Consider the following 17,390-nt stretch of genomic DNA (forward strand, 5'->3'; position numbering starts at 1 on the left):
AACATCATTTAAAAACAGATTATCTGGTCATTCATCTCATTGATGTTTGTGAGACCTTGCTGTGTGCAAATTGACAGCTGCATTTCATACACTGCAACAGTGACTAAGCTTCAAAAGTACTTCATTGTCTGTAAAGTGATTTGGGACATCAAGGCTGTGAAAGGCACTATACAAATTCAAGTCTTTCTTTTCCCGCCTTAGGAAGGAAATACAATATACAGACCAAAGAATCATGCATTCGGACACCCAGAGACAATCAGCTTACTGACAACAACCACAGGCAAAGTAGAGACTTAAACAGTGACAGCAAGGTGTGAAGGGTCAAGGTTCATACTGCAGGGAACCAAGGTTAAAATGAAGACAAAAGAAAAGATGAGGTACAGAAACATCAATTCAGTGACGCCAAGCTTCAGCTTTTAAAACAGCTTGCATTTATATAGCGCCTTTAATGTAGTAAAGTGTCCCAAGGTGCTTCACAGGTGCGTAATCTGACAAAAGTTGACACCGAACCGAAGATGACATTACGACAGGTGACCAAACGCTTAGTGAAAAAGGTAGGTTTTAAGGAGCCGTCTTAATGGAGGGCAGAGTAGTGGAAAGGTTTAAGGAGGGAACGCCAGAGCTTTGGGCGTTGACAGATGAAGACACAGCTGTCAATGGTGGGACGAAGGAAGTGGGAGTTGCACAAGAGGCCAGAGTTGAAGAAGCGCAGAGGTCTCGGAGGGTTGAAGGAGGTTACAGAGATAGGGAGGGCCAAGACCATGGAGGATTTGAACACAAGGATGCAACTGAGGCTCTGGTGGATGAGGAGCCAATATTGGTCAATGATTACATGGGGTGAAGCTTAAAGATCATTAAGGAAAGACCAAGGACATTCCAGAACACCAGCCAGCCAATGAGGGATCAAACCCTTGGCCAAACTCACCTGGCTGGAAAGTTCATATTCCACATGTTTTAGGAACAGACCCTTCTTCTCTGGAATTAGTTCTACCTGCACCGTGTCGATATGCAGCAGGTCTTGCAATGTCCGTGAAAGGAGGATGGGATTCCCCTGAGCCTGCATCCGGATCGACTCCAGTTCACCCAGCTGAGGCTTATATATTCTTGAGAAGCAGCAGCTTGTTAAAAGGACAACACAGGAAATGTCAACCGGCTCCTCAATCTGGCACCTACACTTTCAGTCTCTCTGCAATTACTATAGGCTTAAAACTTTTGTAATTGTTCCTATAAAATTCTGGAGTCTCAGAATACACAGATAAAAGACTAGTCACTCTCATCTGATAGCATATTTCTCTGAATTTATCATGTGCTATAAATATATTGTTCCTCTGCCCACATTTACTCCTACTGAAGGTGCCGACACATTAAGTACCAGTAGCTCGCTTGCACCTCACCCTAGGTTTACAGGGCTGTGAGACTACAGAGGGCATCACAGCAGAGCTTGATCCTGCCCATATCCAACACCAGACACTTCAATAGGGGTTACTGGACAGCAATAGACAGGCTGATTTTATCTTAGTCTAGGGGAGCTGAGGCTAAATGTAGCTACGCAACCCCCACCCCGGAAAGCATGACCCCCCCCCCCCAACTGGAATCAGCACACTTATGTTCTAAATGACTCACTACAACAGAAAACACCTTCACACCAATCCAAGGCTGGCCAGAGGGGTGAATATTAATTTATCACAGGGAATAGCAGCCATATAAACAATGTACTCATCTTCTAAAAAGTGCATAGCGCTGTTGCACAATGCACATTCCACAGACGGATCTACATCTGGTTTTATGTGGAGTGTACACAGCACATACTATCTGTAGCTGGGAGGTGCATAGAATGGGATCATACAGCACAGAAGGAGACCATTCAGAATGCCTATGTCAGCTCTCTGCAAGAGCTATCCAATTAGTCCTACATGCCTGCAAATTTCTTCATTTATTATAAAACATTTCAGAAACGTGCAAGAGTAGGCACCAATGCCAGAACGGGCAAGTAGCAAATTTGCTTCACACTGGAATTGGCAATTCCCAGAAGTACTTGAGAGGAAACGTGGATTTAGAAGTCTTCAAGTTACCCTCTCCTTTGCCTTCAAGTTGCAGGTGAAGAACACCACTGGTGTATACTTGGGTTAAGAGACCACTGGTCCTGGCCTCTACAGGAAGTACAAGATAGATGCAGAGAGTAGGGTTGGAGGACACCAAAAGGTAAAACGAGTACTAAGGGAACTCCAAAATAAAAATTTTAAAAATGCAATAGTTTACATTTGCAGCAAAGTACAATCTAGAATTGATATCTACACTTCCATCCTCTCCAGTTCTTCCAGAATCCTACCCAACAGCACTGTGGGAGCACTTTCACCACATGGACTGCAGCAGTTCAAGATGGTTCACCAGCACCTTCTTGGAGAATTTCCAGGCAACTGACAATACCAGCCCTGCCAGCGACCCTCATATCTTAGTAATGATTTTTTTTTAAACTGCAAATGTCTAGTGTATAACATTTCACTTGTTGACCCTTAGTTTAGTTTAGTTTAGAGATACAGCACTGAAACAGGCCCTTCGGCCCACCGAGTCTGTGCCAACCATCAATCACCCATTTATACTAATCCTACACTAATCCCATATTCCTACCACATCCCCACCAGTCCCTATATTTCCCTACCACCTACCTATACTAGGGGCAATTTATAATGGCCAATTTACCTACCAACCTGCAAGTCTTTTGACTTGTGGGAGGAACCCGGAACACCCGGAGAAAACCCACGCAGACACAGGGAAATCTTGCAAACTCCACACAGGCAGTACCCAGAATTGAACCCGGGTCGCTGGAGCTGTGAGGCTGTGGTGCTAACCACTGCGCCGCCAACCACTGCGCCACTGTGCCGCCCTTCTCCTAGGAATTATTATGGAAGATCACCATACCTTGCCCGACGTTCTCCAGCAGTTTGGTTGAAGGCCGCTTTCCCTGCTGAGCCAGGGCAAACACCACCAAAGCTCTGTTCAAGGCCGACTTTGTGATGGATTCCTCCTTGGATTCTACGATCTCAGCAATCTGGAAATATAGCATATAGAAGCTGTCACTCATTGTACAAGTTGTCAACATGGGGTCTAATTCTTTCGCCTCATCCACAGTACCCCTCCCAACAAATCTATGTCAAATGAATCAGCAAAATGTACATTTTTTTTCTGGGATGAGGGGAGGGCAAGTAAACTTTCTGCACTCATTAAGTCGCAGCGATGGTGCTCGGGGAATGGAACTCATCCAGTTTTTGACACTAGATCTCCATGGTCCGGTAAAGCCAGAGCCATTTGTGGGAACTTGCTGTGTGCAAACTGGCTATCATGTTTCCGACAACAGTAACTACACTTCAAAAAGTTAATAATTGCCTTTAAAGTGCTTTGGGACACCCTGAGGTGGTGAAAGACACCATTAAATATAAGTTTTTTTCCTTTTTTTTGTTCTATACCAACATTTTATAGATTCCCTTGAAATGCACAATGCAGAGTCCCCAACAGATCAGCCAGTACATCCAATGAGTAACTGAGCCATACATGTTACGAGCTCACAGGACAACAGTCTTGCTTGTACTGTGTCTTTATTGAACTGGCATTGTAATGGCTGCCTGCAGTGAGCGCCTCATGGTAGAAGTCACATGACTACAGTAAGCCAGAAGGCCCATTAGTACAATATTGCATTTCTATCCCAAACATCCCCCTTTCATACAAAAAAACAAAGTGCATTATCTTTTACACTGTGATTTGTCCGAGTTACCCACTATGCACACAACTGTTCTCATGCATCAGTAGTTTGTTATTCTGGTCAGTCTCTGCACATGCACTGCACTCATGCTTTAAATCATGCCAGTCTCTTAATGGTGTGCATGTGTGTTGTCGTTGGCTGCTCACGTGGGTGATTTTCCTTCTACGGGGGGTGTCGCTCCCTTGTCATGTTGCCGTGGTAACCGTTGTCCTATTTCCATTGTTGGGGTGCTGTGGACCTCTGGGACTGATGGTTGATCTGTGGTCTCTGCAGATGGCGAGTTCACATCTTCCTGATCGAAAGCCTGCAGCGCAGGAACAGTTTCTCCAGCTGTGCATATCTGCCTGCAGGTGCAACAGTAAATCTGGTGGTTCACTTCCATTTGTGTACGATCGAGGTAACAACGACTCTACGCAGGTCCCAAGTTGACTCTCGTTGAGTGTATTGAAGGTTTGTACCCTGACTGGGAAGAGTTTGGCAATTTTGTCAAAATGAAATCTGGCTTTCTGCCGGTTCACCTTGATTTTGTCACTCACACCTATTGCTACTTCTGGCTTCAGTAGCTTTTTTGCTATTGCAAGAGTAGTTTGGGTGCAGTGTGACATTAGTCTTTGTACTGGACTACTTCGAACGCCTTCTGTAAGTGCGTTTCTCCACTCGAGGATTGCCTTGTATACATAATAAAAGCAAAATACTGCAGATGCTGGAAGTCTGAAATAACAAAAAAAAGTGCTGGAAATACTCAGCAGGTCTGGCTGCATCTGTGGAGAGAGAAGCAGAGTTAACATTTCAGGTCAGTGACCCTTCATCAGTTCTGATGATAGGTCACTGACCTGAAAAGGTTAACTCTGCTTCTCTCTCTACAGATGCTGCCAGACCTGCTGAGTATTTCCAGCACTTTTTTGCCTTGTATACATCTGTGCTGGTTCTGCTCAATTTCTCTGGCAATTTTCACTGCCACCTCAGCCTTTCCATTTGACTGGAGATGATGTATGGTGTTGAATTTCCCAATCCTTTATGAAGCAGCTGAATTCTTCATTTGTTAACTGCGGGACATTGTCGCTCATCACAATGTCTGGAATGCCGCAACGACTGAAGTGTGCTTTTAGGCATTCTCCAACCTCACCTGAAGTTGAAGTCAGCTGGTCTTCCTCCCAGTAGTTAGAATAGTAGTCTATGGTGACAAGATAATCAGTTTCTGCAAGAATAAAGAGGTCTATTCCCAGCTTCATCCATGGTCTGTCTGGGATGTGTTGCGTCATCAGGGTCTCAAGCTTGATTAGCTTAGTACTCGTTACATGTATTGCATTGGCTGATGTGGTCCTTGATTTCATTGCTCATGTTTGACCAGTAGAGCACTTCTCTTGCCTTCCTCAGACTTGACTCAATCTCTTGGTGGCTTGCATGGATGCACTTTAGCATCTCTCGTCTCAACTCCTTAGGGATAATGACTATGTTCTTTGTACACAATGCCATCTAGGTGTCAATTTGTCTCTGTATGCCCAATACACTCTTGGTGACTGCAGGAGTGTCCTTGATGCTTTCAGGCCATCCTTTCATCACTCCTGCTTGCAACACCTGTAGGGGTGGATCTTGTTGGGTAGTTCGCTTGATTTGAGCAAGGCGCTTGTCTGTCAGATTCAATGTCTGCTGGGTTGATGACTTCCAGAGCATGTCAAGCTGCAGCTTCACATTGGATTTGGAAGATTCCACACTCTGTCGTAGCATCCTCTACTTTCTTCATAGGGAGTGTTGCCCTCAACAGCATGTCAGCGATGTACATCTGTTTCCCTTCCATGTATGTCACGTCCAGATGATATCTCTAACCAGAGTAACATTCTTTGCAGATGCTTTGGAGCAGATAGTAGGGGCTTGAGGAAAATGCTTTGACATGGCTTGTGGTCGGACTCAACTGTCACTTTGTCTCTTCCAAGAAGGTATTGATGAAAATATTCACAAGCAAAGACTATGGCCAGGCACTGTTTCTCAAACTGTGCTTAGCATCGCTCTGTTTTCATTAACGCCCTGGATGCAAATGCAACCGGTTGTTCCTGCTGCATTAGGGTTGCTCCAAGTCCTGTCTCGCTGACCTCACACTGCAGGACAACTTCATCATTTACGTCATAGCATTCCAGCACTGGTGTTACCGTCACTAACTTGATTTTAGTGAACGCTGCGTCTTGTTCTGTGGCCCAATACCACTGCACGTCCTTGGCAATGAGTAGGTGTAGTGATTCACAGTCGGACGACAAATTGGGCAAGAATTTTGCTAAATAGTTGACAAATCCTTGCACTGCTTTTACATCTGTCAGACGCCACATCACGGCTACCGTTCTCACCTTTTCAGGGTCCGAGTGCAGACCTTTTGCCATCAGTACATGACCCATATACTTGACTTCGGGAATCTTTAATTGCAAATTTTTTTTTCTTGTTTAGCTTCAGGTTCATCCGGCAAGCTGTCTAGCAGTCGCACTAGATTTTGATCCTGGTCAGCAATAGCTTTTTCCATTGTCTCCCCACATCCATAAACTAGATCATCCACTATAGCTTCCGCTCTGGGAAGAACACCAATGATCTCATGCTGTTTACGTTGATACTCCTCTGGAACCATGGAAATGCCAAACAGCATGCACAACCATCTGTATCTCCCGAATGGCATCCAGACTGTAGTTAGAAAGCTGTTGCTTTCAGCCAACTTCACTTGCTAGTAACCATCCTTTGCATCTAGGATAATGAAGATTTTTGCCTTTGTAAGTTGCGGCAAAATTTCTTCGATGGTTGGCATGGGGTAATGAGATCTCTTCAAAGCTTTATAAAGATCCTTTGGGTCAATGCAAACTCTCAGCTTTCCAAGTTGTTTCACTGCTACCATGCTGCTAATCCATTCTGTCGGGGTTGTCACTTTCTTGATTACTCCCTTCTTTTCCAGCTCTATCTTGTCTTTCAAGCTGATCTTGAGGGCAGCTGGAACATTCCTCGGCAGATGCTGAATTGGTCTTACCCTCTCAACTACTTCAAGACGATATTTTCCAGGAAGACATCCTAAACCTGTAAAGACATCATTGTACTCTTCTAGGATCTGTTCCGCAGTCAATGGTTTAGTGTTCTGCAATATGTTGCAAATCTCTTTTTGCACATTGAGCGTTACCAGTCCAAGCATTAGACTTGCTCCAGCTAAGATGAGTGGCTTTTGATTGCAGTCTATGATCTGAAACTCCAGATATTCATTCTAGTCATTGCATTGGGCTTTCAGAGTAACTTGTCCTCATGGCACTATCACGATGCCATCATATAGCCTCAATCTTACTTTCGAGGGCTTCATTTTTGGATCGTTGTGTTGAACCACTTCACACAGGTCTGAGAAGGTCATGATGCTGCATGACACACCGGTGTCTATCCGACACGTAATGTTGACTTGATATTCTCCTTCTGCAGTCATCATTCCGACAGTCACAAACCATTTATCGTCCTATCGACCTGACTGAACCAACCTGTTGTAAGGTGTACAGCGATTCGTCAGAATCTTCAGCTGACATCTCTCCAGTGGCCATCCATACCTGCTTGTTGTGCTTCCTTCTAGCCAAACACTTGTGTGCAAACTGAACTGACTTCTTGCAGTGAGAACACTGCTTTCCCCACACTGGACATGCCTTCTTTTCCTTTGTGTGATGTCTTACGCAGTATTTGCATCTTGCCATTTGTCCATGATCTTTCTGCCCTTTCGGCCTGGAATGTCTATCAGCATAATGTAAGGCCTGGTCTGTTCTGCCATAAATATGCTCTAGCTGCTGATTTACAACCTCAGCGCTTCTGCACATGTCGATCATTTTCCTGAAAGCAAGTTTCTCCTCTCTCAATAGAAGTGCTCTCACTGCAGGATCTCTAGTGCCTAATATAATCCCGTCTTTAATTAGTTGTACAAATGCACAGGATTCTGCGAGCTGTGTTAATGCAGTCACATTGATCAATGGACTCTTGTTCACCTTGGACCCTAATACTGAACACATACTGTTCATAAGTTACGTTCAATTGGGGTTCAAAGTCTGCCTTCAAGACTTTCAAAATTTCTGCTGTCTGTTTTTGTTGTTCTTCAAATACATTTTGTAACAGTCTCTCCCCAGTGATAAAAGTGTAGCTACTCATAGCTGCTCTGGTTTGTTAATTAAATCTGTCACAATTTCATAATTTTGCCATTGAAAATGGAAAAACTACCAGTTCTGTTTCATATCACCTTTCATTTCGACTGGCTCTGGGAGAGAAAGAGTTATAGCTATTGTGTCTTACCCAGTGCTTTCAGTTCTTCTTTGTTCCTTTTCTGTGGCTTCCTGTGGCTTTTAGCAGCTCAGAACATTTCTCTGTCCCTCTTTTAGTAGCTGTGCTTCTATACAGCTCTGGAACACACAATCTCAGCTCCACTCTGACACCATGTTATGAGCTCACAGGACAACAGTCTTGCTTGTACTGTGTCTTTATTGAACTGCCTTCTGATGGATGCCTGCAGTGAGTGTCTCGTGGTAGAGGTCACATAATTACAGCAAGCCAGGAGGCACATTAGTACAGTGTTGCATTTCTATCCCAAACAGTACAGAACAGTAAGATCCCAGGTATGTGTCGAGTCAGACATTCCCTACAAGACCCTCAGTAAAGGACAGTGCAACTAGCTCCAGTACTCGGAAGGGTGGGAGAAAGGAGATGAGTGATGGGAGAGAAGGGTGATGGAAGAGGAACCAAATAGGGCAACAAGTAAAGAGCGAACTGCATTGAGAGGGATGGAGAGAAAACTTGCTAAGAGAAAGTCAATGCAACAGTTTGTTTACAATCACCTCTCCAGCTGCAGACAAGGCCAGTGTTACCTCTAAATGGTTTCCATAGGGCCATCATTCACTAAATAATTTCTGTACTTACCCCATCTCCCCAGTAAAAGCAATGTCAGGTGAGATATTCAGTAATACTAACTGTCCATAAGTTGCTCAATATTTTACACCTCAGTGCTGTGGGTTAACTAGTCTGATCTAGATTCACTTTTAAAAAAACTAAGCCTTAGTCACAGCAAAGCAATCAGTTAAGCAGGAAAACCCCAAATAGTCCACACTGATAGAGAGGAAGAAAACGATTACACAAGTTGAATTTCCCCACACAGCATGTTAACAACAGTTGGTAGATTCGTTAAAGAAGCAACTTAAAACGCAGAAATCCATTTGTCATGTGTAATAGAAAGATACAGCACAGAAAGGGAGGTTAGTCTACCTATTACCTATCCAGTGGGACTAAAAGGGTTAAATTAAGAGGACCGGTTGCACAGACCAAGCTGTATTCTCTTGCGTTTAGAAGGTTAAGGGCAGATCTAAATGAGGCGTTGAAAATAATTGAAGGATTTGACAGGGTACTCTCCTTTGGTTGGGGGCAGGGGGGTGGTGGGGTGTCCCGAAAAGGCTTAACCTTAAAATTACAGCGAGGTCATACAGGAGCAATGTCAGGAAACACCAACACAAAGGAAGTGGAAATCTGGAACTGACTCAACCATCCCCCATCCCCCCCAAAAAAGCAGTTAAGACTGGGGGTTAATTGAAAATGTCAAGAATGAGATCACTAGATTTTTTATTATGCAAGGGTATTGAGGGTTACGGCAGAGTAAATCAAGACACAGATCAGGCACAATCTCATTGAATGGCAGAGCAGACTTGTAGGGCTGAATGGTCTACTCCTGGTCCTATTGTGTATGTACCCACTGTCCAACATTCACAGGCAACTATCAAGATGTGAAACTCAGATTTCCCCCTTAACCACAAACGCAAGCCTCCGTTCCTCTCGGCTCTTGGAGAATGGCAGCACACCCCAAAGAAATGCAGCTGTCCTTCCTTCGGTGCTAACTCAAGCTTCTTAGTGATCAAAGAGAACAACCCACTTTCAGGGCAGAGACTTTCTGCCAGGTTGGCATGTAAGAACAAAAACACTGTGATGCCCATATACTGATTAAATTTAGAATAGAATACTCATTGCCCTGTGTCTGTCCCCAACACTTCTTGCAAGCCATTATTTTATAAAGCTTCTAAAAGTAGCAGCAAAAAGAGAACTCCATTGAGGGTGGGGTGGGGGCAGAGAGAAAAGTTGGCAAAATGTCAACAGTTTACTTTCAATCACCTCTCCAGCCTCAAATGCACTCCTCCTTTAAATATTTCTTGGATTTCCCCCATCTCTCCAATAACTCTCGCCATAGGTCACTGGTCAATATTTTACACCCCAGTATTGAGGGTTAACCAAATCAAAGAATCATAAAAAGTTTACGACACAGAAAGAGGCCACGTGGCCCATCGTGTCTGTGTTAGCCAAAAAACAAGCCACCTAGCCTAATCCCACCTTCCAGCGTTTGGTCCATAGCCCTGCAAGTTACGGCACTTGAGGTGCATATCCAGGCACATTTTAAATGAGTTGAGGGTTTCTGCCTCTACTACCCTTTCAGGCAGCGAGTTCCAGCCCCTACCCCGGGTGAAAACAAAACCAGCCCATCCAGTCTCTCTTCATAGCTGATATGCTCCAGCCCAAGCAACATCCTGGTGAATCTCCTCTGCACTCTCTCCAGTGCAACCACATCCTTCCTATAGTGTGACCAGACTGTACACAGTACTCCAGCTATGGCCTAACTAGCCTTCAATACATCTCCATAATAACCTCCCTAATCTTATATTTTATACCTCGGCAAATAAAGGCAAGTATCCCATATGCCTTCCTAACCACCTTACCTATATGTGCCGCTGCCTTCAGTGATCTATGGACAAGTACACTAAGGTCCCTCTGTACTTCCTAGGGTCATACCATCCATTGTATATTCCCTAACCTTGTTAGACCTCCCAAAATGCATCACCTCACTTCTCAGGATTAAATTCTATTTGCCACTGCAGCGCCCAGCTTACCAGCCCATCTATATCGTCCTGTAATCTAAGGCTTTCCTCCTCACTATTTACGACACCACCAATTTTTGTGTCATCTGCGAACTTACTGATCATACCTCTTATATTCACATCTAAATCATTAATGGACACTACAAACAGCAAGGGTCCCAGCAACGACCACAACTGATCACAGGCTTCCAATCGCAAGAACAACCCTCGACCATCACCCTCTAAGCCAATTTTGGATTCAATTTGCCAAATTGCCCTGGATCCCATGGGCTTTTACCTTCTTAACCAATCTCCCATGTGGGACCTTATCAAAAGCCTTACTGAAGTCCAAGTAGACTACATCAACTACTTTACCCTCATCTACAAGTCACATCCTCAAAAAATTCAATCAAGTTTGTTAGACATGATCTCCCCCTGACAAAGCTATGCTGACTATCCCTGCCTCTCCAAGTGGAAATTAATCCTGTCCCTCAGAACTTTTTAATGTCACTTCTCTGTAAACAACTCTCCTAGTCAGAAGGCTCCTGCTGTTTACTTAGCTTAAGACATGTGACTTCCAGCAACTATTTTTAAACAAAGTCCCCAAGTCATTCCAGTGCCTTTTTTTTAAAAAAAGAAAACAAAGTTCAGCATCTCTAGAATCTCTTCAGTCTTTCAAATGAATCAATTTCCACAATTTTTAAACATGAGTCCTCAAAAAAAATGTTTTTAAATGGAAGCACTTCCATAATAGTATGTGTAATTTGAAACATGACATGTGGTAAGTATAACATGCTGGGAAGGAAAAAGCTGATTTTGGACCCGTGCTTCCCAAACCTCTCCACCACTGGGGGTTCTCCTCACCTCCTGTATGGGTCTAGTGTGGACTAATTGTCAGAGATTAATGCCAGGATTAATCCACAACTCCATTATTATTGTGTCATGCGACTACCAGGATGGCAGAGAGTAAATCAGGTTGACCTTGATCTTAAAAACCACATTCCAATATGCCAGTTAGAGTCAATATCAAGACAGGGGGCAGGAAAAGTGGGAAAAAAGAGCATCTGTGACATTGCAGTTCACAATGTTAATCCAAAACATGCCATGCAATAGTGAAACCAGTTTGACAAAACAGTCACCGTTCCTTAGACAGACAAGGAAATACTAAAGCAGCCATTTCCTTTTTACACGTGTGAAATCAATATTTCCCGACTATATACACTGCACCAATGAGTATAGCCTAAACAATTCATTCTTTTTAAAAGCCATAAGTACCAATAATAACTACACAAAAAAGATTTTTTGGCTGCTGCAACATATTAATACATTACCTACAGCATCACAACGCACAGCAACACAATATCTACTGCATCACTACGTACAATAGTTTAATCTGCAGGATACTCTGACATGAAACAAGACTGAATTCCCAAAGTGTGATGGAAGTGTAATCAATAGGCTTATACAGACGATAAATTGAATATACAGACAGATCATACAACAGCACTAACACAAACACCTTTAACATAGTAAAACATTCCAAGGGAAGGGAAAGGGAGGAAGAGGAGATAGAACATTAAGCATAATACTTGGACCCAACTTCGAAGCATCACTCTCATGCCTGCATTCCCTTTTTTAAAATGGAAGGTGGGGGGGGGGAAATAACTTGTCTTTTAGACCAAAACAAAAAATGCAACAGTACACATAAAATATTCATTAAATCATGAATGACAGCAGATGTCCACCATGACTCAGAGGGTAGCTCTCTTGTCTCAGTCAGAAGGCTGTAGGTTCACACCCTACTCTGGGACTTGTACACATAATCTAGGCTAACACATCTCGGCCTTTTGGCTAAGATCAAGTGTAGTATCTGTTCTTATCAGTGCTTATTTGATTGAGAAGAGACCATGATCATTGCCTTTTGATCCTGGGGAAGCTTTGAGTAAAATGGCTATAACCAATTTTCGAGCTTCGGGCCAGGGAGTGCGCAACACCGTTCGGGTGGTCGTGAAGGACAAGGAAGGAGATGCACCGGTCGATCGCACCTTCTTCATCAAGAAAATTCTCTTCGATTGCTGCGGATTTCAAGCGACGGACGTCTTCTGCCTGCAGGATTTCCCCAGCAGTGGATACTTTGACGTGACGTTCCGGAACGTGGCGGGATGCATCAAGTTCCTGAAGGCCTTCAAGGAGAAAGGGGACCGGGCGCCACTGTCAATCCTCACAGCGGAGCCGCTCTTCACGCTTCCGTCACAACGGGACCGGGTGGTGACGATTCACCTCTACAACCCCCATGTTCCGGTGGTGGATGTACTCACCTTTCTCGCCAGGTACGTCGAGGTGGCCGGCAGCAGCACTGATGTCAAGGACCCCTTTGGGATCTGGACCAGCAAGCGGCAGGTCAAGGTGACCTTGAAGGTAGATCCCAGTGGAGCCATCATCCACCCTCCCTCCAGCTTCGCTATCGGGGGAAGTCGAGGCTTCTTGGTCTACGCTGGGCAGCCCAGAGTTTGCCGCACCTGTGGCAAATCTGGTCACATGGCAGCCAACTGTAGCACGGTTGTCTGCAAGAACTGCAAGGAGGAAGGCCATCAGACCAAGGACTGTAAGCAGACTAAGTGTTGCAACTTGTGCGGTGCGGCAGGCCATCTCTACAAGACCTGCCCCAAACGTTGCCTCAGCTATGCTCAGGCGGCAAGGTCCAAGGAAAGGCCGGGAGAAGGTTCGACGAAGGCGTCCGCTGTTCGAAAGGAGACCAGCAACCTTCTCCGCAGTGAGGAACTTCAACCTGAGAAGGAAGGGGAGGCGGCTGAAACCAACGACCCAGCACCTACCCAGCGCCCGGAAACCCCTCCTCCACAGACAGAATCAATGGAGGAGGAGGCAGCAGTTGGACAAACAGGTCAGTGGCAAGTGGTCCAGAGGAAAACCACAAAGAAAAAACATCCCAAAGCCACCACCCAAACCAGTGGCAAGAGGAGGCTCTCTTCTGAATCAGACTGCAACAACTCCTCTTCACTGGACGGGGAAATGCTGGAACGACAGCCCCTTCAAAAGAGGCGGCAGAACTCCGAGATGGATGATAAAGCATCCCAGCCCCCGGGCACTGGAAGCTGTGATGGGCCCGGCGTGCCCCAACCCCAATGCCCCAAACGTAACGACGTGGCCAACGCATCTCAGCTCCGGGACACCGGGAGCAAAGACACGTCTGGCGCACCTGAGCTCCGGGAGACCGGGAGCTGTGATGTTTTCGAGGAGGAACAGATGGAAGCAGCTGAGGACAACCCAATCCTCTCTGCCTACAAGACCCCCCCGATGTCACCCGAGCAGCACAAACCCTGCATGAAAAATCAGGAGGGGTTTCTGAGCCCAACCAACGTGAAACTGCTTGCGCACACGATAGGTATGCAGGAACATCCCGAAGGACTGGGACTAGCGAGGACAAATGGTATGGGAAGCAACAACTAATTTTTAGTAAAAAATGGGTGTAAGAATTGCTTCCATTAATGTGCGTAGCATTAAATCTACTACGCGATGTGTTTCAACCTTGGATTACCTTGCCAAGGTCAAAGTTGACCTACTGTTTCTGCAGGAGTGTGGAATACCACACCTCAGCACCTACAGGCAGTGGTCGCGATGGTGGTCCCACGGGCCATCGATCTGGTCGGGGGGAAATGACTGCCGTTCCTCCGGCCTGGGTATTCTGCTGCGGGGAGGTAACTTCACCATCTCCGAAGTTAAGGAGGTGGTGGGCGGCCGCCTCCTCGTAGCAGACGTGATGTACAACAACGCTCCGCTCCGGTTGATCAACGTGTACGCCCCGGTACAACGCAGCGAGCGGCTGACCGTCTTCCAGCAGCTCCCACTGCTGCTGGCGACGTCCAGGCCGGTCATCCTAGGCGGTGACTTCAACTGCATCATCGATGCGGCTGGACGATCCGGCAGTGACGACAGCAAACTGGACGCTACGTCCAGATTCCCGATAGAAACATTTAAAGATGCCAAACTGCACGACGTCTTCAGCAAACCTGCAGACGGAGCGCAGCGCAGATACACATGGTCAAGATCGGACGGGTCTGCCCGTTCCAGGATTGACTTCCTGTTTGTGTCCCGTGCTGTCACGGTCGGATCCACCGACGTCAAGCCGGTGTTCTTCTCCGACCACTGCCTCTTACTGGCCAACTGTCACTTACAGGACGACCAGCGGGTTGGCAGAGGGACGTGGAAGCTCAACGCGACACTGCTGACCCCAGAGAACGTTGAGGAACTCAAAAGGGATTACAAAGGTTGGAGGACCGTGAAACCCCTCTTTGAGTCTCCAGTTCACTGGTGGGAAGCGATAAAGGAGAACATCAAGAGGTTCTTCATCCACAAAGGTGTTCAGAAGGCGAGAGAGAGACAGAGGGAACTGTCCCGAATTCAGAAAATTATGCAAAATCTACTCCGGTTGCAGTCAATGGGGGTCGAGGTCAAGGAGGACCTCCAAGAGGTGAAGAGCCAGCAGGCCTCGCTCTTTGCCAAGGAGGCCTCCAAGATCATCTTCCGGTCCAGAGTCCGCTCCATCGAGCAGGATGAGACATGCTCGCGTTACTTCTTCCAAAAGGTACACAGAGAGAGCTCTGTTATCAGCAGCCTGAAGGAAGAAGATGGCTCGGTAACGTCTTCGCAGTCCGACATACTAAGGATCAGCAAATCCTTTTATGCTGGGCTGTATGACGCGAAGCCCACAGACAGCAGAGCCTCCCAGTCCTTCCTGTCATCTATCACAGAGGTCTTAGATGACAGCAGGAGGGAGAGACTGGACAAGCCGCTAACTCTGGACGAGCTGACAAAGGCCGTCGAGTCTTTCGAGACGAGTAAAACTCCCGGGAGCGACGGCTTACCGGTCGAGTTGTACTCGGCCCTGTGGGACTGGGTCGGCCCGGACCTGCTGGAAGTATACGAGAGTATGCTCCTGGCCGGCAGCATGTCAGAATCCATGAGAAAAGGCATCATCACCCTCATTTACAAGCAGAAGGGGGAGAGGGCAGAAATCAGAAATTGGCGGCCCATCTCACTGCTTAATGTTGATTACAAGATCCTGTCCAAAGTCATAGCCAGTCGAGTCAAGTCTGCTCTGGAGTTGGTGATTCACCCCGATCAGACCTGTACTGTACCGGGCAGGAAGATCTCTGATAGTCTCGCGCTACTCAGGGATACGATCGCCTACGTACGGGACAGGAGGGTGGACACCTGCCTCATCAGCCTGGACCAGGAGAAGGCTTTTGACACGATATCGCACACCTACATGATGGACGTGCTTTCCAAAATGGGGTTTGGGGAGGGAATCTGCAATTGGATCCAACTGCTCTACACAAACATCAGTAGCGCAGTGTCAATCAACGGGTGGGAATCTGAAAGTTTCCCGATCAAATCTGGAGTCAGACAGGGCTGTCCTCTGTCCCCGGTCTTGTTTGTTTGCTGTATTGAACCCTTTGCTGAGTCTATTAGGAAGGATGCGAGCATAAGAGGGGTGACAATCCCAGGCAGCGGAGGCACTCAGGTCAAAACCTCCCTGTACATGGATGACGTCGCCGTTTTCTGCTCGGATCCGCTGTCCGTGCGCAGACTGATGAGCATCTGCGACCAGTTCGAACTGGCTTCGGGAGCCAAAGTCAACCACGGCAAGAGCGAGGCCATGTTCTTTGGGAACTGGGCTGACCGATCCTTTGTCCCCTTCACCGTCAGGTCAGGTTACCTGAAGGTGCTGGGGATATGGTTCGGAAGGGCCGGGGCGTGCACCAAAACATGGGAGGAGCGAGTAGCCAAGGTACGACAAAAGTTGGGCATGTGGGGGCAGCGATCTCTCTCCATTGTGGGTAAGAACCTGGTCATCAGGTGCGAGGCGCTCACGTTGTTGCTGTATGTGGCGCAGGTCTGGCCCATACCCCACTCCTGCGCCGTGGCAGTCACCCGAGCCATTTTCCGCTTCGTCTGGGGATCTAAAATGGACCGGGTCCGGAGGGACACGATGTTCAAATCTCTGGACAAGGGCGGGAAAAATGTACCCAACGTGGCCCTCATCCTGATGACCACCTTCGTGTGCGGCTGCATCAAGCTGTGTGTAGACCCCCAGTACGCAAACTCCAAGTGTCACTACGTGCTGAGGTTCTATCTGTCCCCGGTGTTGCGAAGGATGGGCCTGGTCACATTGCCGCGGAACGCTCCGTGCAGTTGGGCGGTGCCGTACCACCTATCCTTCGTGGAGCAGTTTCTGCAGGAAAACACCTTTGACCACCGGTCCATCAGGCAGTGGTCTGCACGGAGTGTCCTCAAGGCCCTACGGGAAAAGGAAACGGTGGATCCTGTCGGATGGTTCCCCGAGCAGACCGGCAAAGTCATTTGGCAGAATGCCTCATCACCAGAACTTTCAAACAAGCACCAAGACGTAGCTTGGCTGGTGGTGAGAAGGGCCCTCCCCATCAGATCCTTCATGCACACCCGAGTCTCGCCCCTCCGCACAGTGTCCCCGCGTTGGCTGTGGTGGGAAGAGACGGTCGCCCACTCCTCCTGGAATGTGCCTTTGCAAAGCAGGTGTGGAAAGAGATGCAGTGGTTTTTGTCAAGGTTCATCCCAAGCAGCTCTGTAACACAGGAGTCTGTGCTCTACGGGCTGTTCCCAGGGACGCACACCGAGACAAACATCAACTGCTGCTGGAGGACTATCAATTCGGTGAAAGACGCCTTTGGTCTGCCCGAAACTTGCTGGTCTTCCAA

The 17,390-nt window shown here is 46.9% G+C and overlaps 1 protein-coding gene and 1 pseudogene across 3 annotated transcripts in view; one reads left to right on the plus strand and one right to left on the minus strand.

The window, feature by feature from the left end:
• Positions 1-17,390, minus strand: part of snx8a (sorting nexin 8a) — a 52,782-nt gene that overhangs the window by 33,185 nt on the left and 2,207 nt on the right. The window contains exons 1-3 of one of the 3 annotated variants that reach the window (XM_068055928.1): positions 8,042-8,231; positions 2,920-3,049; positions 926-1,118 (exon numbers count right to left, since the gene is read on the minus strand). In XM_068055928.1, the coding sequence (XP_067912029.1) occupies positions 926-1,063 (138 nt within the window). In that variant the 5' untranslated portion in view covers positions 1,064-1,118; positions 2,920-3,049; positions 8,042-8,231. Of the gene's footprint in view, positions 1-925; positions 1,119-2,919; positions 3,050-8,041; positions 8,232-17,390 lie in introns of those variants that run through there. The other 2 variants (XM_068055927.1, XM_068055929.1) reach the window with 2 other exon arrangements.
• On the plus strand, positions 12,467-12,575 carry LOC137383728 (U2 spliceosomal RNA; annotated as a pseudogene).

This window comes from Heterodontus francisci, chromosome 24, assembly GCF_036365525.1.
Source record: "Heterodontus francisci isolate sHetFra1 chromosome 24, sHetFra1.hap1, whole genome shotgun sequence".
In the NCBI taxonomy this organism is placed as follows: Eukaryota; Metazoa; Chordata; class Chondrichthyes; order Heterodontiformes; family Heterodontidae; genus Heterodontus; species Heterodontus francisci.